General features: G+C 46.8%; 1 protein-coding gene across 1 annotated transcript in view; it reads right to left on the bottom strand.

Annotated features, from left to right (window-relative positions):
- Nucleotides 1-22,928, bottom strand: part of LOC121581833 (metalloprotease TIKI1) — a 210,889-nt gene that overhangs the window by 113,638 nt on the left and 74,323 nt on the right. Inside the window, exons 3-4 of the mRNA XM_041897195.1 lie at nt 6,765-6,911; nt 6,286-6,460 (exon numbers count right to left, since the gene is read on the bottom strand). Coding sequence (XP_041753129.1) covers nt 6,286-6,460; nt 6,765-6,911 — 322 coding nt within the window. The remainder of the gene's footprint in view (nt 1-6,285; nt 6,461-6,764; nt 6,912-22,928) is intronic.

The raw sequence follows: 22,928 nt of genomic DNA on the forward strand, positions 1-22,928 counted from the left end.
CAGTTTTTTTTTACAGTGACAACAAGTATCAATCTTTCAACCTCATGACTTTTCCATCTGCCAGCCACCATGGAGCCAGGAGCCAGGGGTTAGAGCCAGGGGGAATCAGAGGTTGGCAAGGAGCTCTGGCGGACAGCCACCCGATAACAGTGTGCCTCGACTGGGACTGGTTCTGGGCCGCCTAGCCTGGAGCTACTGGCATGTGAGTTCAACTGAACGTGTGTGTGTGTGTGTGGGGGGGGGCTTCTACTGATGAGAGTTCAACTCCACATCCTCCCTGTGCTCCACTTCTCTTACCACTGTTACGCACCCCAGCCATGGAAATTACGTTCTTCAAATTACTGCTAATGCATAAGTGTGTGTGTGTGTGTGCATATATGTGCGTGTCTCACCAGAAAGGCGGAGAGAGTGAAATCAAAAGGGGGTGGAAAAGTGATAGTTTGGGATTGGCTGTTTCCAACTGTCATAATGTATACGTTACTAAATGGGCTGTTTCCAACTGTCATAATGTATACGTTACTAAATGGGCTGTTTCCAACTGTCATCCTGCAGATGTTACAAAACAGAATGTTTCCAACTGTCATCCTGCAGACGTTAATAAATGGGCTGTTTCCAACTGTCATCCTGCAGACGTTACTAAATGGGCTGTTTCCAACTGTCATCCTGCAGACGTTACTAAATGGGCTGTTTCCAACTGTCATTTTACAGACGTTACTAAATGGGCTGTTTCCAAATGTCATCTTACAGACGTTACTAAATGGGCTGTTTCCAACTGTCATCCTACAGACGTTACTAAATGGGCTGTTTCCAACTGTCATCCTACAAACGTTACTAAATGGGTTCCAAGATACAACGCTCTGAAACCCAAACAACATTAGGGCATATTTCTCACACCACTGACTGAGATAAACACACGCCAGTTTCCACATTATTCACTCTGGCAGAGAGCAGCAAGCCAAGCACTCTGTCTGTGTCCCAAGTGGAACCCTATTCTCCATATAGTGCACTACTGTTGACCAGAGCCCACAGAGCATAGGGGAATAGGGTGTCACTAGGGACACACACTCTGTCTCTGGCTGCATATCTCTAAAGGGGTAATTTTAGAGAAATCCTGAAAATATAGATAATAGATGTGGCTCTATTTCATTTTTCAAAATGTCCCAGCCCAGGAGGGACTGTTTGAGGGTGGTGCCTCCTAGCTGCCTCCTGGGCTGCCTCCTGGGCTGCCTCCTGGGCTGCCTCCTAGCTGCCTCCTGGGCTGCCTCCTAGCTGCCTCCTGGGCTGCCTCCTGGGCTGCCTCCTAGCTGCCTCCTGGGCTGCCTCCTAGCTGCCTCCTGGGCTGCCTCCTGGGCTGCCTCCTAGCTGCCTCCTGGGCTGCCTCCTAGCTGCCTCCTGGGCTGCCTCCTGGGCCGCCTCCTGGGCCGCCTCCTGGGCTGCCTCCTAGCTGCCTCCTGGGCTGCCTCCTGGGCTGCCTCCTAGCTGCCTCCTGGGCTGCCTCCTGGGCTGCCTCAGCTGCCTCCTGGGCTGCCTCCTGGGCTGCCTCCTAGCTGCCTCCTGGGCTGCTCGCTGCCTCCTGGGCTGCCTCCTGGGCCGCCTCCTGGGCCGCCTCCTGGGCCGCCTCCTGGGCTGCCTCCTAGCTGCCTCCTGGGCTGCCTCCTGGGCTGCCTCCTAGCTGCCTCCTGGGCTGCCTCCTGGGCTGCCTCCTGGGCTGCCTCCTAGCTGCCTCCTGGGCTGCCTCTTAGCTGCCTCCTAGCTGCCTCCTGGGCTGCCTCCTGGGCTGCCTCCTAGCTGCCTCCTGGGCTGCCTCCTGGGCTGCCTCCTGGGCTGCCTCCTAGCTGCCTCCTGGGCTGCCTCCTGGGCTGCCTCCTAGCTGCCTCCTGGGAACCTTAGTGGACCGGACAAGGCCCTTTTAAAGAACACTCTGGGACAGGGGTTAGAACCAGGGGTTAGAGCCAGGGGAACAAGGGGTTAGAGCCAGGGGTGCAAGGGGTTAGAGCCAGGGGCACAAGGGGTTTGAGCCAGGGAACAAGGGGTTAGAGCCAGGGGACCCAGGGGTTAGAGCCAGGGGAACAAGGGGTTAGAGCCAGGGGAACAAGGGGTTAGAGCCAGGGGAACAAGGGGTTAGAGTCAGGGGAACAAGGGGTTAGAGCCAGGGGAACAAGGGGTTAGAGCCAGGGGAACAAGGGGTTAGAGCCAGGGGAACAAGGGGTTAGAGTCAGGGGAACAAGGGGGGTTAGAGCCAGGGAACAAGGGGGTTAGAGCCAGGGGAACAAGGGGTTATAGCCAGGGGAACAAGGGGTTAGAGCCAGGGGTACAAGGGGTTAGAGCCAGGGGAACAAGGGGGTTAGAGCCAGGGTAACAAGGGGTTAGAGCCAGGGGAACAAGGGGGTTAGAGCCAGGGGAACAAGGGGTTAGAGACAGGGGAACATGGGGGGTTAGAGCCAGGGGAACAAGGGGTTAGAGCCAGGGAAACAAGGGCAGGGGTTAGAGCCAGGGGAACATGGGGGTTAGAGCCAGGGAACAAGGGGTTAGAGCCAGGGGAAACAAGGGGTTAGAGCCAGGGGAACAAGGGGGTTAGAGCCAGGGAACAAGGGGTTAGAGCCAGGGAACAAGGGGTTAGAGCCAGGGGAACAAGGGGTTAGAGCCAGGGGAACAAGGGGTTAGAGCCAGGGGTGGGGTAGAACAAGGGGTTAGAGCCAGGGGAACAAGGGGTTAGAAGGGAGAGACAGGGGAAACAAGGGGTTAGAGCCAGGGGAACAAGGGTTAGACCAAGGGGTTACAAGGGGTTAGAGCCAGGGGAACAAGGGGTTAGAGTCAGGGAACAAGGGGTTAGAGCCAGGGGAACAAGAGGGGTTAGAGCCAGGGGAACAAGGGGGTTAGAGAGGACAAGGGGTTAGAAGCCAGGGAGGGTTAGAGCCAGGGGAACAAGGGGTTAGAGCCAGGGGAACAAGGGGTTAGAGCCAGGGGCACAAGGGGTTAGAGACAGGGGAACAAGGGGTTAGAGCCAGGGGTTAGAAGCAGGGGTTAGAGCCAGGGGAACAAGGGGTTAGAGCCAGGGGAACAAGGGGTTAGAGACCAGGGGAACAAGGGGTTAGAGCCAGGGGAAACAAGGGGGTTAGAGCCAGGGGTTAGAGTTAGAGACAGGGGTTAGAGCCAGGGGAACAAGGGGTTAGAGACAGGGGAACAAGGGGTTAGAGCCAGGGGAACAAGGGGTTAGAGCCAGGGGAACAAGGGGTTCGAGCCAGGGGAACAAGGGGTTAGAGTCAGGGGAACCAGGGGTTCGAGCCAGGGGAACAAGGGGTTAGAGTCAGGGGAACCAGGGGAGTAACTAATGAAATGTAGTCCTTGTTAGTCGTGCAAAGAACTATAGAACCAAACCATTACTAATGCAGGTTTTACTCCTAAAGAACTATAGAACCAAACCAGAAGGTTTTCCTCCTAAATTTAAATCAAGCTACAGTAGGTCCTGAGAATGAGCCCATCCCACAGCTAGCCTGACTATTTTCATATTTCTCACCGGAGGCATGGCGGGGCAGGGTACTGTTATTTCGTATTTTTCACCGGGGGCATGTTAATGTTATTTCATAGTTCTCACTGGGGGCGTGGCGGGGCAGAATGGAAAGGGGGATACCTAGTCAGTTGCTGAATGCATTCAACCGAAATGTGTCTTCCGCATTTAACCCAACTCCTCTTAATTAGAGAGGTGCGGGGGCTGCCTTAATCGACGTCCACGTTATCGGTGCCCGGGGAGCAGTTGTTGTTGGGGGTTAACTACCTTGCTCAAGGGCAGAACGGCAGATTGTTCCACCTTGCCAGCTCAGGGATTCAAACCAGCGACCTTTCAGTTCCTGGCCCAACACTCTTAACCGCTAGGCTACCTGTTGGGTGGTGGGGGCATGGTTACTTTTATTTCATAGTTCTCACTGGGGGCGTGGCGGGGCAGAATGAAGGGGCAGGGTACCGTTGTAAACCTGCATGTCGTTATTAAACCCTCCTCAGCACTCAACACACACACACTTTAGCTGGTGCTGGTCATCATTAACTAAAGGTAACGTCATCCTCTGAAGGCATCAGTATCACACCTCTGGGAAGCAGAACAGCATTTATACTCTGCTGCAACACACATTATTACAGATGTAGGAGGGCAAGACTTGCAGAGAGAGAGAGAGAGAGAGAGAGAGAGAGAGAGAGAGAGAGAGAGAGAGAGAGAGAGAGAGAGAGAGAGAGAGAGAGAGAGAGAGAGAGAGAGAGAGAGAGAGGGGGAGAGAGAGAGAGGGGGAGAGAGAGAGAGAGAGAGAGAGAGAGAGAGGGGGAGAGAGAGAGAGAGAGAGAGAGAGAGAGAGAGAGAGAGAGAGAGAGAGAGAGAGAGAGAGAGAGAGAGAGAGAGAGAGAGAGAGAGAGAGAGAGAGAGAGAGAGAGAGAGGGGAGGGAGAGAGAGAGAGAGAGAGAGAGAGAGAGAGAGAGAGAGAGAGAGAGAGAGAGAGAGAGGGAGAGAGAGAGAGAGGGGGAGAGAGAGAGAGAGAGAGAGAGAGAGAGAGAGAGAGAGAGAGAGAGAGAGAGAGAGAGAGAGACCTCTCTAGAATGAGACTTGGCAGGAGTAGCCACAACCCACAACTCTCAGCCCTCAGCTCTCTGGTCCGTTATAAACCTGCTCAGCTTCCAGGTCTCAGTTAAATGAACCAGACGATGTGGCAACAAGTGGATTCCGGAATTTCACCCTGAAATCTGAGAGCGTTGCCATACGGATCACAGCCGACCAAGCACGATCGGCAGGTCAAAAGAGGGACTACAATGCTTATAAGCGGTGGTCTTCCAGTTCTGTAGGGTTTGAACTTGACCTCCTTCAGTCTAGCTCTCTCTATTCTGCCACGCTCACAAAGAGAAGCATTTAAGCTGTATGTTCTAAAGTAGCTTTAATCAGATTTATTTTTCAACACGTTTAATTTAATGCCCGACCTTAGACTGAACCAAGACTAAGTCTACGTCTCAAATGGTACCCTATTCCCTTTATAGTGCACTAGTTTTGACCAGAGCCTTCATAGGGAATAGGGTGCCATTTGGGGTGTGGATTAAGCTGCCGTTCCGGGGAGTGAAGAAGTGAAGCAAAGATATATTATTGCCAACCTTGATAAAGAAGCAAAAAAAGACTGTGTAAAATAAATAACACAATTACTCAGCTTTATTGTATGCTCCAAAAATGTTATACTAATACAACTGCTGAGAGAAATACATATATATATTTTTTTTACAAGTAATTTAAAAAAAAATCTCTAAAAGACAGGGTTAAAAATGATTGGCACCCATGTTTTCAGTACTCCAGTACCTTACCCTTCTAAAATGTTTTATGAGACTGGAGAACACAGGCTGAGATGGCCATTGTAAAATGTTGATTTTGTGATCAATTAACAATTTCTATTTTGATGTGTGCTTGGGATTATGTCTTGCTGGCAGAGGCAACCAGGTTTTGGCTAAAATTTCCTTGTACTGGGTGACCAGGACATTTTAGCCATAAGCCTGGTTTCCTCTGCCAGGAGGCTGAAACTTGGCCGCACGTGGATCTTCCAGCAAGACAATAACCCCAAGCACACATCAAAATCCACAAAGAAATTGTTAATTGGCCACAAAATCAACATTTTGCAATGGCCATCTCAGTCTCAGGACTTGAACCCCATTGAAAACCTGTGGTTTGAATTGAAGAGGGCAGTCCATAAGAGCAGACGAAGGATATCAAGGATCTGGAGAGATTCTGTATGGAGGAAAGGTCTAAGATCCCTCCCAATGTGTTCTCATGTCTCATAAAACATTTTAGAAGGGTAGGGTACTGGAGTACTGAAAACAGGGGTGCCAATAATTTTGAGCCCCATCTTTTTTAGATTTTTTTTTAAATTACTTGTAAACAAAACCTCTTTCTCTGAGTTACTGCAATAGTATAAAAATATATATAATTTCCCCATTGTTTTTCATACAATATAGCTCAGTATTTGTATTTATTTTATAGTATTTTTTACTCATCTTTATCAAGGGTGCCAATAATTATGGACCTGACTGTAGATACTGTTAGCTCATAACCAGTGTAGTAAAGACGATTCACTTTTCATAGCTCCATACTGAATGAATCAATGGTCAAGCAAGCCGAATCATTGTTGTAGGCCTACAAACCAACCTAAAAATAATGATCTTAAAGCATCTTGGATTCCTTTCCCATATCTTGGCAGGGTGTGATCATTAATCATCCTCCTCCTTCTCCTCCTCCTCCTCCTCCTCCTCCTCGTCATCGTCACTGACCTGCTCCGAAGGCGAAGAAGAAGCTGTTGTCAGGGCTTTCCTCCATCAGGGCCTTCACCCTGTTCCCCATCCTCTCGTTCCTCTCGTAGATGAGCTCCTGTCTGAAGTAGCTGTCTATCTCCTGGGCTGTTATCTGTTCACTGGGGCGCAGGGTCACGTTGTTGAAGTTGGGGACCTGCAGAGAGGATGATGTGCAGTGACAGATTATCCATCAGGTCTAAACTAAATGGGTCAGAAATGTAAAAGGTATGGGTCTCTCCTTTGTTACTGGGGCGGCAGGTGGCTTAGTGGTTAAGAGCGTTGTGCCAGTAATTGAAAGGTCGCTGGTTCTAATCCCCGAGCCGACTAGGTGAAAAATCTGTCGATGTGCCCTTGAGCAAGGCACTTAACCCTAATTGCTCCTGTAAGTCGCTCTGGATAAGAGTGTCTGCTAAATGACTAAAATGTTAAGTGTTAGGGGTAAGGGGGTTGTAACTGACCTGAGAGGTGTCGTGGTTGAAGATGATGGCGTTGAGGTCTCCACAGTTGTAATGTTTGATGAGGTCCTCAGTGGTGTAAGGGACCTGCAGAATGCCTGCTCTCAGGCTCTCCTGCTGTAGAAGGGTCTGGTTCAGGGCAAAGATCACCTGGGGATAGGGAACATACAGATGCACTTTACTACATGATCAATACCTGGATATCCACTTTCTATATGACCAGAGAGGAAACAGAATACATTTACTACATGATCAATACCTGGATATCCACTTTCTATATGACCAGAGAGGAAACAGAATACATTTACTACATGATCAATACCTGGATATCCACTTTCTATATGACCAGAGAGGAAACAGAATACATTTACTACATGATCAATACCTGGATATCAACTTTCTATATGACCAGAGAGGGAACAGAATACAATAATATTTAATAAATACATAAAAGATTGAAGGTAAGGAATCGTTTTGTATTTAGTAATACCACTCTACCTGTCCTTATTGTATTTAGTAATACCACTCTACCTGTCCTTATTGTATTTAGTAATACCACTCTACCTGTCCTTATTGTATTTAGTAATACCACTCTACCTGTCCTTATTGTATTTAGTAATTTTAATTCAATATTACACAGGTAAGCTAACAGTTACAAAATCTGAACTACTGTGTCTAACACACACAAAAAGGATGTTATTAAGATTTCCTTTTTCAAAGACATGTATTGCTAAAAAAACATTTTTTTAAGGAAATACAGGCGTGCGCCACATTATTACAACACAAAACCGCTCAATCAAGCCTGATGGTCTTGTAAGTATAAAAACAAAGATTGCTTGCATTTAATTTTTAAAAGCATGAAAAGGTAGCGGAATGGGATAATGTCTTACTGTGGCGTGGGAACAATCCAATACTTCACCTTGTATGCGGTACAAATCACATTATTGTGGAAGCACCTCCTCTAAGAATATGAATTAGGCTGTTTGAGAAGGTTTGAATCCTAAGCAACCTGCCTACACATAGTTTTGAGGTACAATAGACCAACATGGCTACTGTAGCAGGTCAAAGCTGTGTGCTGAAAAACCTTGGTAGAGCATGGGTGGAGTAGGCATTGTGGTGCTCACTTTTCTTTCTTTTTCAGACCAATGCCTATTCTCACTTAAAACATAGTTTTTTGTTTTTAATTTCCATGGTTTTTACACCAGAAGGTGATTATGTAACATTATTATACAACATTATAATTAAGCAATAAGGCACGAGGGGGTGTGGTATATGGCCAATATACCACGGCTAAGGGCTGTTCTTTACGCACGACGCAACGCGGAGTACCTGGATACAGCCCTTAGCTGTGGTATATTGGCCATATACCACAAACCCCCTGAGGTGCCTTATTGCAATTTTAAACTGGTTACCAACGTAATTAGAACAGTAAAAATAAATGTTTTGTCATACCCGTTGGTCTATGGTCTGATATACCATGGCTTTCGGCCAATCAGCACTCATGGCTCGAACCATCTAGTTTTATAATACAGCATAACACAGTATAAAACTATAAATAAAAGTTAAGTAAAAATACACAATAATGACAAATGGCAACAGAAATAATGTAGTTAGTATTTATTTAATATTAATATTAAGATGGAGTAAACTGGAGAGAAAGGAATCTCTGATCTCGCGTAAAACAATCAATCAGGCTCCTGGAGAATACACAAATAATCAATATGTACCCATTAACTATTTACATGAAAATATGTACCTTCAAGTTTACTGAAGACAGGCCTAGTAGTATATTACCTGTAAACTAGGGTGAGTTATGACTCAATATAAAATGTACAACCAAATGTACATTCATCAGATACAGTCAACTTTGTAAATACAACTCAGGGATGGCCACAATTGCTATTGACAAGCTACAGGTTTATGCAGGCATTTTTGTCCAAGCCCAGTTCTACCACACCTGATTCTACTATTCGGGTATTGATGAACAGCTGAGGTCTTGATGAACAGCTGAGGTCTTGATGAACAGCTGAGGTCTTGATGAACAGCTGAGTAGTAGAATCAGGTGTGGTAGTACTGGGCTTGAACAGAAAAGCCTGCATAACCCTGTGGATCGTCAAGAGCAATTTTGGTAACTCCTGATACAAACACAGTAACAAATGACAAACTGCTGTGAAACACCTGCAAAATACAAAGTCAATTAAACAAGTACGAAAACTCTTAAGAGAAATTATTAAAAAAATTCAGTTACAAATAAGTAATGCTGTACACAGCTTTCCAACTCCAGTAAAAACCACCCGTCTTCATTTATAAAAGGCAGTATTAATATGAAAAGAGGTGGGAGAACTCACAGATTTGGAACAGAACATACATTCTAAGTATTGATAGCGTGCGAAGTACCATGATTACTGCCATGCATTTGAATTGGCATAAAAGTCGTTTGTCAGTTCCACATGGGCCAGCTTGCATTTCTCTGTGACAGGCGCATTCCCACAATCCGCCACTCTGCCGTAAAGCACTGTGTCCCCTGGGCAATACCGTAGGGATGGCGTACATCTCACGGATGAGGGCAACGACCTCTTCCCTTGAGAGTCTGAGAGCTCTCCTCCGTTCTAGCATGATGCACACAGTAGGACACACCACCACACTCACTGCCACTTGCCTGCCCCTCAACGTACCCAAAGGCTCTTTTAAGAGCCTCCTAATAAATGAATATGTGTGTATGTAAAGTGTTGGTCCCATGTTTCATGACCTGAAATAAAAGATCCCGTCAATTTTACCATATGCACAAAAAGCTTATTTCTCTCAAATTTTGTGCACACATTTGTTTACATCCCTGTCAGTGGGCATTTCTCGTTTGCCAAGATAATCCATCCACCGGACAGGTGTGGCATATCAAGAAGCTGATTAACCAGCCCTCCTGTAGCTCAGTTGGTAGAGCATGGCGCTTGCAACGCCAGGGTTGTAGGTTCGATTCCTACGGGGGGCCAGTATGAAAAATTTATGCACTCACTAACTGTAAGTCGCACTGGATAAGAGCGTCTGCTAAATGACTAAAATGTAAACAGCATGAACAATACACAGGTGCACCTTGTGCTGTGGACAATAACAGGCCACTCTAAAATGTGCACTTTGTCACACAACACAATGCCACAGACGTCTCAAGTTTGGAGGGAGTGTGCAATTGGCATGCTGACTGCAGCAATGTCCACCAGAGCTGTTGGCAGAGAATGTAATGTTCATTTCTCTACCATAAGCTGCCTCCAACATTGTTTAGAGAATTTGGCAGTACTGTTGCAGGTGGCGTGGCGAGAATCTGTCTCCGCACCACGTGCTCTCACCACTGGTGTCCCCCAGGGCTCAGTTCTAGGCCCTCTCCTATTCTCGCTATACACCAAGTCACTTGGCTCTGTCATATCCTCACATGGTCTCTCCTATCATTGCTACGCAGACGACACACAATTAATCTTCTCCTTTCCCCCTTCTGATAACCAGGTGGCGAATCGCATCTCTGCATGTCTGGCTGACATATCAGTATGGATGACGGATAACCACCTCAAGCTGAACCTCGGCAAGACAGAGCTGCTCTTCCTCCCGGGGAAGGACTGCCCGCTCCATGATCTCGCCATCACGGTTGACAACTCCATTGTGTCCTCCTCCCAGAGTGCAAAGAACCTTGTCGTGACCCTGGACAATACCCTGTCGTTCTCCGCTAACATCAAAGCGGTGACCCGATCCTGCAGGTTCATGCTCTCCAACATTCGCAGAGTACGACCCTACCTTACACAGAAAGCGGCACAGGTCCTAATCCAGGCACTTGTCATCTCCCGTCTTGATTACTGCAACTTGCTGTTGGCTGGGCTCCCTGCCTGTGCCATTAAACCCCTTCAACTTATCCAGAACGCTGCAGCCCGTCTGGTGTTCAACCTTCCCAAGTTCTCTCATGTCACCCCGCTCCTCTGCACACTCCACTGGCTTCCAGTTGAGGCTCGCATCTACTACAAGACCATGGTGCTTGCCTACGGAGCTGTGAGGGGAACGGCACCTGCTTACCTTCAGGCTCTGATCAGACCCTACACCCAAACGAGGGCACTGCGTTCATCCACCTCTGGCCTGCTAGCTCCCCTACGTCTACGGAAGCACAGTTCCTGCTCAGCCCAGTCAAAGCTATTCGCTGCTCTGGCACTCCAATGGTGGAACAAGCTCCCCCACGACACCAGGACAGCGGAGTCACTTACCACCTTCCGGAGACACTTGAAACCCTACCTCTTTAATCCTTCTACCCACCCCTCCCCCACAAAAAAATAAAAAATAAAAAAGGTGGTTGTCCCACTGGCTATCATAAGTTGAATGCACCAATTTGTAAGTCGCTCTGGATAAGAGCGTCTGTTAAATGACGTAAATGTAAATGTAAATGTCCAACCGGCCTCACAACCCCAGACCATGTGTATGGCGTCGTGTGGGGGCGAGCGGTTTGCTGATGGCTACGTTGTGAACAGAGTGCCCCATGGTGTTGGTGGGGTTCTGTTATGGAACAGAGTGCCCCATGGTGTTGGTGGGGTTATGTTATGGGCAGGCAGAAGCTACGGACAACGAACACTCTATGGACTCTGTAGTCTCGTTCTTATCCGACGCCTAGATATTGAGCTAGTTCTGGACAGAAAATGGTCTTACGACCCTAATGCTAACGACCCTGTTAAATATCCGGTATGTGGTTCTCGGTTACGGACGGACGGCTCATGACGAGAACCGGGGAGGGTGTTGTGTACCTCCAAGTTGATTTGCGAATTTCCATCGACATCGGTGTCATATTGGCTTAGATATGATGGTAGGGAGATTTGAATTTAACACTGAGCTTCAACCAATGCCTATAATAGAGGGGATTATCATGTTTTGTTCTCTGATATCTCAATGTCCGAAAAAGCATCAAAACATTGTCCTGAGCTGCATCTACTATCATACAAAACTCACAGACTCAATATTTGGCATTAGTCGTCTACCGTAACCAGATGTATTAATACAAATGGCTCTGTCTACTGGTTCAATATTTGGCATTAGAAGTCTACCGTAACCAGATGTATTTATACAAATGGCTCTGTCTACTGGTTCAATATTTGGCATTAGAAGTCTACCGTAACCAGATGTATTTATACAAATGGCTCTGTCTACTGGTTCAATATTTGATATACAAAATAGATTGGAGAGAATAAACTGGGGAGTATTTAGTCTCGTAAGCCTTGAGGTCACAGGTCTGGCCTGCTTTTGCTCTGAAGCACTAATTATTTAGTGGAAAACATTATTCAACGAGATGAACGTCTCCCCCATGCATAGGACTGGGTCTAGCGACTGTTGCAGAGACTGAGGGGGTTTATAATAACAGGCGTATGTATCAGTGTCTATGTTAGGCTGTACTGAGGCCTAACTAGGTCTATAAATGTTCCTTCAGGTCTGAGAACCATTTGACTGTGACATGGAAATCATCCAATCAGGGTTTCTGGGAATTTGGGGGAAATTCTGGAATTTTGCAACCTAGTTTGTAATCGCAGACTCCCAGAGCACCATCCCTGTAGATAGAATAGAATCCCAGACTCCCAGAGCACCATCCCTGTAGATAGAATAGAATCCCAGACTCCCAGAGCACCATCCCTGTAGATAGAATAGAATCCCAGACTCCCAGAGCACCATCCCTGTAGATAGAATAGAATCCCAGACTCCCAGAGAACCATCCCTGTAGATAGAATAGAATCCCAGACTCCCAGAGCACCATCCCTGTAGATAGAATAGAATCCCAGACTCCCAGAGCACCATCCCTGTAGATAGAATAGAATCCCAGACTCCCAGAGCACCATCCCTGTAGATAGAATAGAATCCCAGACTCCCAGAGCACCATCCCTGTAGATAGAATAGAATCCCAGACTCCCAGAGCACCATCCCTGTAGATAGAATAGAATCCCAGACTCCCAGAGCACCATCCCTGTAGATAGAATAGAATCCCAGACTCCCAGAGCACCATCCCTGTAGATAGAATAGAATCCCAGACTCCCAGAGCACCATCCCTGTAGATAGAATAGAATCCCAGACTCCCAGAGCACCATCCCTGTAGATAGAATAGAATCCCAGACTCCCAGAGCACCATCCCTGTAGATAGAATAGAATCCCAGACTCCCAGAGCACCATCCCTGTAGATAGAATAGAATCCCCAGACTCCCAGAGCACCATCCCTGTAGATAGAATAGAATCCCAGACTCCCAGAGCACCATCCCTGTAGATAGAATAGAATCCCAGACTCCCAGAGCACCATCCCTGTAGATAGAATAGAATCCCAGACTCCCAGAGCACCATCCCTGTAGATAGAATAGAATCCCAGACTCCCAGAGCACCATCCCTGTAGATAGAATAGAATCCCAGACTCCCAGAGCACCATCCCTGTAGATAGAATAGAATCCCAGACTCCCAGAGCACCATCCCTGTAGATAGAATAGAATCCCAGACTCCCAGAGCACCATCCCTGTAGATAGAATAGAATCCCAGACTCCCAGAGCACCATCCCTGTAGATAGAATAGAATCCCAGACTCCCAGAGCACCATCCCTGTAGATAGAATAGAATCCCCAGACTCCCAGAGCACCATCCCTGTAGATAGAATAGAATCCCAGACTCCCAGAGCACCATCCCTGTAGATAGAATAGAATCCCAGACTCCCAGAGCACCATCCCTGTAGATAGAATAGAATCCCAGACTCCCAGAGCACCATCCCTGTAGATAGAATAGAATCCCAGACTCCCAGAGCACCATCCCTGTAGATAGAATAGAATCCCAGACTCCCAGAGCACCATCCCTGTAGATAGAATAGAATCCCAGACTCCCAGAGCACCATCCCTGTAGATAGAATAGAATCCCAGACTCCCAGAGCACCATCCCTGTAGATAGAATAGAATCCCAGACTCCCAGAGCACCATCCCTGTAGATAGAATAGAATCCCAGACTCCCAGAGCACCATCCCTGTAGATAGAATAGAATCCCAGACTCCCCAGAGCACCATCCCTGTAGATAGAATAGAATCCCAGACTCCCAGAGCACCATCCCTGTAGATAGAATAGAATCCCAGACTCCCAGAGCACCATCCCTGTAGATAGAATAGAATCCCAGACTCCCAGAGCACCATCCCTGTAGATAGAATAGAATCCCAGACTCCCAGAGCACCATCCCTGTAGATAGAATAGAATCCCAGACTCCCAGAGCACCATCCCTGTAGATAGAATAGAGACTGGAGTGTAGACCTTTGTGCTAGTGGTTTTAACACTAACCATTAGGGATGCAACGATTCACCAATACGCATTGGTCTCCGATTCAAATGTTTAAGATACAAGTCCGCGGACCCCAAACCGATCCAAATGTAGCATGAATCGGTCAGAAAATTGATTTTAAATGTTACGACTCGCCGGTTCACTAACAGTTTTTGCTCATATTACATTCTTTCTACCTTCCAAAAAATATCTCTCATATTTTGTGACAACTGATGCGTCCTCTTTCCTTCAGTGTCGAACTGCATGTAACTGTGTTTACGGTTATTGATCTACAAGTCATTTTGCATGCCGAACAACCCCGGGCAATATCAGTAGCCTAGTCAAACTGCGCACTGTGCCCAGCTTCGTGCGCTGACCAACGAGAGGTAGGTGGCCTGTTTCTGTTGTTGCACATCTCACCTTCAGCGTTCAAATGCTGAAATGGCTTGCGTGATATTAGGCTTTATTAGTTGAGTGACAACCTATATCATTTGCTAGGATATTGTTATCTATGCGTTGTTGAAAGTTGTGTTTTACTGAAATAAAAGTAAGCTACGGGAGACATCTCTCATCTGGCTATAGCTGCTGAACGGGGCTCACAATCTGGCAATACCTGCTGAACGGGGCTCACAATCTGGCTATAGCTGCTGAACGGGGCTCACAATCTGGCAATACCTGCTGAACGGGGCTCACAATCTGGCTATAGCTGCTGAACGGGGCTCACAATCTGGCAATACCTGCTGAACGGGGCTCACAATCTGGCTATAGCTGCTGAACGGGGCTCACAATCTGGCTATAGCTGCTGAACGGGGCTCACAATCTGGCTATAGCTGCTGAACGGGGCTCACAATCTGGCTATAGCTGCTGAACGGGGCTCACAATCTGGCTATAGCTGCTGAACGGGGCTCACAATCTGGCTATAGCTGCTGAACGGGGCTCACAATCTGGCCATAGCTGCTGAACGGGGCTCACAATCTGGCCATAGCTGCTGAACGGGGCTCACAATCTGGCCATAGCTGCTGAACGGGGCTCACAATCTGGCAATACCTGCTGAACGGGGCTCACAATCTGGCAATAGCTGCTGAACGGGGCTCACAATCTGGCAATACCTGCTGAACGGGGCTCACAATCTGGCAATACCTGCTGAACGGGGCTCACAATCTGGCTATAGCTGCTGAACGGGGCTCACAATCTGGCAATACCTGCTGAACGGGGCTCACAATCTGGCTATAGCTGCTGAACGGGGCTCACAATCTGGCCATAGCTGCTGAACGGGGCTCACAATCTGGCCATAGCTGCTGAACGGGGCTCACAATCTGGCAATAGTTTTGGTAGTTTTGCTAAACAATCAGTGTATATGGTTATTTTTAGATATACAGGGTAAAGCTGATAATTTCATAACGAGGACAGCAATCACTTTTGCCGATGCCAGAGGAGAAGAGAATATCACACCGTAAAATTTCAAAATGGTCAAAACCATTCCATTTTAGGATGGGGGTTAAATCCAAAGTTGTGCTATATATTCTTTGGCTGTGTCATAGCTCATTTGTAAACGATAAATATTGATACATTACTAGCTCAGACACTTAATCTGCAAAAATGACAAGTTAATTAGTGGGTGATGGTGAAGTTAATTAATCAATCAATCAATCACATTTTATTTATGAAGCCCTTTTTAATTCAGCAGATGTCACAAAGTGCTATACAGAAACCCAGCGTAAAACCCCAAACAGCAAGCAATGCAGATGTAGAAGCACGGTGGCTAGGAAAAACTCCCTAGAAAGGCACAAACCTAGGAAGAAACCTAGAGAGGAACCAGGCTCTGAGGGGTGGCCAGTCCCCTTCTGGTCTGTGCCGGGTGGGTGATGGTGATGACAAGTTAATTAGTGGGTGATGGTGACAGTGGTAGTGGGGGGGGGGTAGATGTCTAGTCTCTCTTATGGCTCTAATCTGATAGTGGTAGTGGGCTGGTAGATGTCTAGTCTCCTTTATGGCTCTAATCTGATAGTGGTAGTGGGGTGGTAGATGTCTAGTCTCCATTATGGCTCTAATCTGATAGTGGTAGTGGGGTGGTAGATGTCTAGTCTCTCTTATGGCTCTAATCTGATAGTGGTAGTGGGGGGGTAGATGTCTAGTCTCTCTTATGGCTCTAATCTGATAGTGGTAGTGGGCTGGTAGATGTCTAGTCTCCTTTATGGCTCTAATCTGATAGTGGTAGTGGGGTGGTAGATGTCTAGTCTCCATTATGGCTCTAATCTGATAGTGGTAGTGGGGTGGTAGATGTCTAGTCTCCATTATGGCTCTAATCTGATAGTGGTAGTGGGGTGGTAGATGTCTCCATTATGGCTCTAATCTGATAGTGGTAGTGGGGTGGTAGATGTCTAGTCTCCATTATGGCTCTAATCTGATAGTGGTAGTGGGGGGTAGATGTCTCCATTATGGCTCTAATCTGATAGTGGTAGTGGGGTGGTAGATGTCTAGTCTCCCTTATGGCTCTAATCTGATAGTGGTAGTGGGGTGGTAGATGTCTAGTCTCCATTATGGCTCTAATCTGATAGTGGTAGTGGGGTGGTAGATGTCTAGTCTCCATTATGCCTCTAATCTGATAGTGGTAGTGGGGTGGTAGATGTCTAGTCTCCATTATGGCTCTAATCTGATAGTGGTAGTGGGGTGGTAGATGTCTAGTCTCCATTATGGCTCTAATCTGATAGTGGTAGTGGGGTGGTAGACGTCTAGTCTCCATTATGGCTCTAATCTGATAGTGGTAGTGGGGGGTAGATGTCTAGTCTCCATTATGGCTCTAATCTGATAGTGGTAGTGAGGTGGTAGATGTCTAGTCTCCATTATGGCTCTAATCTGATAGTGGTAGTGGGGTGGTAGACGTCTAGTCTCCATTATGGCTCTAATCTGATAGTGGTAGTGGGGGGGGTAGATGTCTAGTCTCCATTATGGCTCTAATCTGATAGTGGTAGTGGGGTGGTAGATGTCTAGTCTCCATTATGGCTCTAATCTGATAGTGGTAGTGAGGTGGTAGATGTCTAGTCTCCTTTATGGCTCTAATCTGATAGTGGTAGTGGGGTGGTAGATGTCTAGTCTCCTTTATGGCTCTAATCTGATAGTGGTAGTGGGGTGGTAGATGTCTAGTCTCCATTATGCCTCTAATCTGATAGTGGTAGTGGGGTGGTAGATGTCTAGTCTCCATTATGGCTCTAATCTGATAGTGGTAGTGGGGTGGTAGATGTCTAGTCTCCATTATGGCTCTAATCTGATAGTGGTAGTGGGGTGGTAGATGTCTAGTCTCCATTATGGCTCTAATCTGATAGTGGTAGTGGGGTGGTAGACGTCTAGTCTCCATTATGGCTCTAATCTGATAGTGGTAGTGGGGTGGTAGATGTCTAGTCTCCTTTATGGCTCTAATCTGATAGTGGTAGTGGGGGGGTAGATGTCTAGTCTCTCTTATGGCTCTAATCTGATAGTGGTAGTGGGGGGGGTAGATGTCTAGTCTCCTTTATGGCTCTAATCTGATAGTGGTAGTGGGGTGGTAGATGTCTAGTCTCCATTATGGCTCTAATCTGATAGTGGTAGTGGGGTGGTAGATGTCTAGTCTCCATTATGGCTCTAATCTGATAGTGGTAGTGGGGTGGTAGATGTCCAGTCTCCATTATGGCTCTAATCTGATAGTGGTAGTGGGGTGGTAGATGTCTAGTCTCCATTATGGCTCTAATCTGATAGTGGTAGTGGGGGGGTAGATGTCTAGTCTCCATTATGGCTCTAATCTGATAGTGGTAGTGGGGTGGTAGATGTCTAGTCTCCATTATGGCTCTAATCTGATAGTGGTAGTGGGGTGGTAGATGTCTAGTCTCCATTATGGCTCTAATCTGATAGTGGTAGTGGGGTGGTAGATGTCTAGTCTCCATTATGGCTCTAATCTGATAGTGGTAGTGGGGTGGTAGATGTCTAGTCTCCTTTATGGCTCTAATCTGATAGTGGTAGTGGGGTGGTAGATGTCTAGTCTCCCTTATGGCTCTAATCTGATAGTGGTAGTGGGGTGGTAGATGTCTCCATTATAGCTCTAATCTGATAGTGGTAGTGGGGTGGTGGATGTCTAGTCTCCTTTATGGCTCTAATCTGATAGTGGTAGTGGGGTGGTAGATGTCTCCATTATGGCTCTAATCTGATAGTGGTAGTGGGGTGGTAGATGTCTAGTCTCCTTTATGGCTCTAATCTGATAGTGGTAGTGGGGTGGTAGATGTCTAGTCTCCATTATGGCTCTAATCTGATAGTGGTAGTGGGGTGGTAGATGTCTAGTCTCCATTATGGCTCTAATCTGATAGTGGTAGTGGGGTGGTAGATGTCTAGTCTCCATTATGGCTCTAATCTGATAGTGGTAGTGGGGTGGTAGATGTCTAGTCTCCATTATGGCTCTAATCTGATAGTGGTAGTGGGGTGGTAGATGTCTAGTCTCCATTATGGCTCTAATCTGATAGTGGTAGTGGGGTGGTAGATGTCTAGTCTCCATTATGGCTCTAATCTGATAGTGGTAGTGGGCTGGTAGATGTCTAGTCTCCTTTATGGCTCTAATCTGATAGTGGTAGTGGGGTGGTAGATGTCTAATCTCCTTTATGGCTCTAATCTGATAGCGGTAGTGGGGGGTAGATGTCTAGTCTCCATTATAGCTCTAATCTGATAGTGGTAGTGGGGTGGTAGATGTCTAGTCTCCATTATGGCTCTAATCTGATAGTGGTAGTGGGGGGGTAGATGTCTAGTCTCCATTATGGCTCTAATCTGATAGTGGTAGTGGGGTGGTAGATGTCTCCTTTATGGCTCTAATCTGATAGTGGTAGTGGGGTGGTAGATGTCTCCATTATGGCTCTAATCTGATAGTGGTAGTGGGGTGGTAGATGTCTAGTCTCCATTATGGCTCTAATCTGATAGTGGTAGTGGGGTGGTAGATGTCTAGTCTCCTTTATGGCTCTAATCTGATAGTGGTAGTGGGGTGGTAGATGTCTAGTCTCCTTTATGGCTCTAATCTGATAGTGGTAGTGGGGGGGTAGATGTCTAGTCTCCATTATGGCTCTAATCTGATAGTGGTAGTGGGGTGGTAGATGTCTCCTTTATGGCTCTAATCTGATAGTGGTAGTGGGGTGGTAGATGTCTAGTCTCCTTTATGGCTCTAATCTGATAGTGGTAGTGGGGTGGTAGATGTCTAGTCTCCTTTATGGCTCTAATCTGATAGTGGTAGTGGGGTGGTAGATGTCTAGTCTCCATTATGGCTCTAATCTGATAGTGGTAGTGGGCTGGTTGATGTCTAGTCTCCTTTATGGCTCTAATCTGATAGTGGTAGTGGGGTGGTAGATGTCTAGTCTCCTTTATGGCTCTAATCTGATAGTGGTAGTGGGGTGGTAGATGTCTCCATTATGGCTCTAATCTGATAGTGGTAGTGGGGTGGTAGATGTCTAGTCTCCATTATGGCTCTAATCTGATAGTGGTAGTGGGGTGGTAGATGTCTAATCTCCATTATGGCTCTAATCTGATAGTGGTAGTGGGGTGGTAGATGTCTAGTCTCCTTTATGGCTCTAATCTGATAGTGGTAGTGGGGTGGTAGATGTCTAGTCTCCTTTATGGCTCTAATCTGATAGTGGTAGTGGGGTGGTAGATGTCTAGTCTCCTTTATGGCTCTAATCTGATAGTGGTAGTGGGGTGGTAGATGTCTAGTCTCCAGTATGGCTCTAATCTGATAGTGGTAGTGGGGTGGTAGATGTCTAGTCTCCATTATGGCTCTAATCTGATAGTGGTAGTGGGGTGGTAGATGTCTAGTCTCCATTATGGCTCTAATCTGATAGTGGTAGTGGGGTGGTAGATGTCTAGTCTCCATTATGGCTCTAATCTGATAGTGGTAGTGGGGTGGTAGATGTCTAGTCTCCATTATGGCTCTAATCTGATAGTGGTAGTGGGGTGGTAGATGTCTAGTCTCCATTATGGCTCTAATCTGATAGTGGTAGTGGGGTGGTAGATGTCTCCATTATGGCTCTAATCTGATAGTGGTAGTGGGGTGGTAGATGTCTAGTCTCCATTATGGCTCTAATCTGATAGTGGTAGTGGGGTGGTAGATGTCTAGTCTCCATTATGGCTCTAATCTGATAGTGGTAGTGGGGTGGTAGATGTCTAGTCTCCATTATGGCTCTAATCTGATAGTGGTAGTGGGGTGGTAGATGTATAGTCTCCATTATGGCTCTAATCTGATAGTGGTAGTGGGGTGGTAGATGTCTCCATTATGGCTCTAATCTGATAGTGGTAGTGGGGTGGTAGATGTCTAGTCTCCATTATGGCTCTAATCTGATAGTGGTAGTGGGGTGGTAGATGTCTAGTCTCCTTTATGGCTCTAATCTGATAGTGGTAGTGGGGTGGTAGATGTCTAGTCTCCATTATGGCTCTAATCTGATAGTGGTAGTGGGGTGGTAGATGTCTAGTCTCCATTATGGCTCTAATCTGATAGTGGTAGTGGGGGGGTAGATGTCTAGTCTCCATTATGGCTCTAATCTGATAGTGGTAGTGGGGTGGTAGATGTCTAGTCTCCTTTATGGCTCTAATCTGATAGTGGTAGTGGGGTGGTAGATGTCTAGTCTCCATTATGGCTCTAATCTGATAGTGGTAGTGGGGGGGTAGATGTCTAGTCTCCATTATGGCTCTAATCTGATAGTGGTAGTGGGGTGGTAGATGTCTCCATTATGGCTCTAATCTGATAGTGGTAGTGGGGGGGTAGATGTCTCCATTATGGCTCTAATCTGATAGTGGTAGTGGGGTGGTGGATGTCTAGTCTCCTTTATGGCTCTAATCTGATAGTGGTAGTGGGGTGGTAGATGTCTAGTCTCCTTTATGGCTCTAATCTGATAGTGGTAGTGGGGTGGTAGATGTCTAGTCTCCTTTATGGCTCTAATCTGATAGTGGTAGTGGGGTGGTAGATGTCTAGTCTCCTTTATGGCTCTAATCTGATAGTGGTAGTGGGGTGGTAGATGTCTAGTCTCCTTTATGGCTCTAATCTGATAGTGGTAGTGGGGTGGTAGATGTCTAGTCTCCATTATGCCTCTAATCTGATAGTGGTAGTGGGGTGGTAGATGTCTAGTCTCCAGTATGGCTCTAATCTGATAGTGGTAGTGGGGTGGTAGATGTCTAGTCTCCATTATGGCTCTAATCTGATAGTGGTAGTGGGGTGGTAGATGTCTCCATTATGGCTCTAATCTGATAGTGGTAGTGGGGTGGTAGATGTCTAGTCTCCATTATGGCTCTAATCTGATAGTGGTAGTGGGGTGGTAGATGTCTAGTCTCCATTATGGCTCTAATCTGATAGTGGTAGTGGGGTGGTAGATGTCTAGTCTCCATTATGGCTCTAATCTGATAGTGGTAGTGGGGTGGTAGATGTCTAGTCTTCCTTATGGCTCAGATCAGGTGCATACATAGTACAGTGGGGAAAAAAAGTATTTAGTCAGCCACCAATTGTGCAAGTTCTCCCACTTAAAAAGATGAGAGAGGCCTGTAATTTTCATCATAGGTACACGTCAACTATGACAGACAAAATGAGAAAAAAAAATCCAGAAAATCACATTGTAGGATTTTTTATGAATTTATTTGCAAATTATGGTGGAAAATAAGTATTTGGTCAATAACAAAAGTTTCTCAATACTTTGTTATATACCCTTTGTTGGCAATGACACGGATCAAACGTTTTCTGTAAGTCTTCACAAGGTTTTCACACAATGTTGCTGGTATTTTGGCCCATTCAACTCCCTCCAAAGATTTTCTATGGGGTTGAGATCTGGAGACTGGCTAGGCCACTCCATGACCTTGAAATGCTTCTTACGAAGCCACTCCTTCGTTGCCCGGGCGGTGTTTTTGGGATCATTGTCATGCTGAAAGACCCAGCCACGTTTCATTGTAGTCGGGGGATCGTGTAGGAGAAGAGGGCGGAGCTCAGCAGATGCCCCCCACCCCCGCCATCCTCTCCACTCCCAACACTTTCATCAGCTCTTGATCAAAGCTGCAATCTGCATACGAAAAGGGTCCGGCTTTATGCTGCTCAAATTAGCCTATCGCCACCCCGCCAGCCTCCCAACTCCTCAACAAAACACATCTGTTCTGTCCAGGCTTCATCTTCAGGGGCTTTTCTCAGCCCTCGCCTCACAGCCGTTTCAGCCCATTACATTATGGTTGTGGAGGGAGGAGCGCAGATCACTCATAGAGAGAGAGAGAGAGAGAGAGACAGAGAGAGAGAGAGAGAGAGAGAGAGAGAGAGAGAGAGAGAGAGAGAGAGAGAGAGAGAGAGAGAGAGAGAGAGAGAGAGAGAGAGAGAGAGAGAGAGAGAGAGAGAGAGAGAGAGAGAGAGAGAGAGAGAGAGAGAGAGAGAGAGAGAGAGAGATAGATAGAGAGAGAGAGAGAGAGAGAGAGAGAGAGAGAGAGAGAAATAGAGAGAGAGAGAGAGAGAGAGAGAGAGAGAGAGAGAGAGAGAGAGAGATGAATTAATTACATTTCTTCCTGTGATCACTTCTCTGTTGTGGTCATGCTGTGGGTCAGTGGGTGCATTTTCCCACTCACTCACTCCTATTCTCTCTCTATTTACTCTCTCTCTCTCTCTCTCTCTCTCTCTCGCTCCTTCTCTCTCCATTCAGAGTGTTTCTGCTATAAGAGCGGTGATGGTGTTGTGTGTGCTCACCACACCTCAGATCCCAGTGGGCTCTAATCAAGGCATCGTAGCCAACGAAAGTAAATCATTCTCCTTTATCATGGAAATGTTACTTGTTGGAGTAGAGTGGATGTATCCAAGCAAAATGTGTTGTACTTTTCCTAGAGATGGTTTATTTCTTATTCCTTCTCTCATTCAATTTACAACA

The sequence above is a fragment of the Coregonus clupeaformis genome, unplaced genomic scaffold (genome assembly GCF_020615455.1).
Source record: "Coregonus clupeaformis isolate EN_2021a unplaced genomic scaffold, ASM2061545v1 scaf0370, whole genome shotgun sequence".
In the NCBI taxonomy this organism is placed as follows: Eukaryota; Metazoa; Chordata; class Actinopteri; order Salmoniformes; family Salmonidae; genus Coregonus; species Coregonus clupeaformis.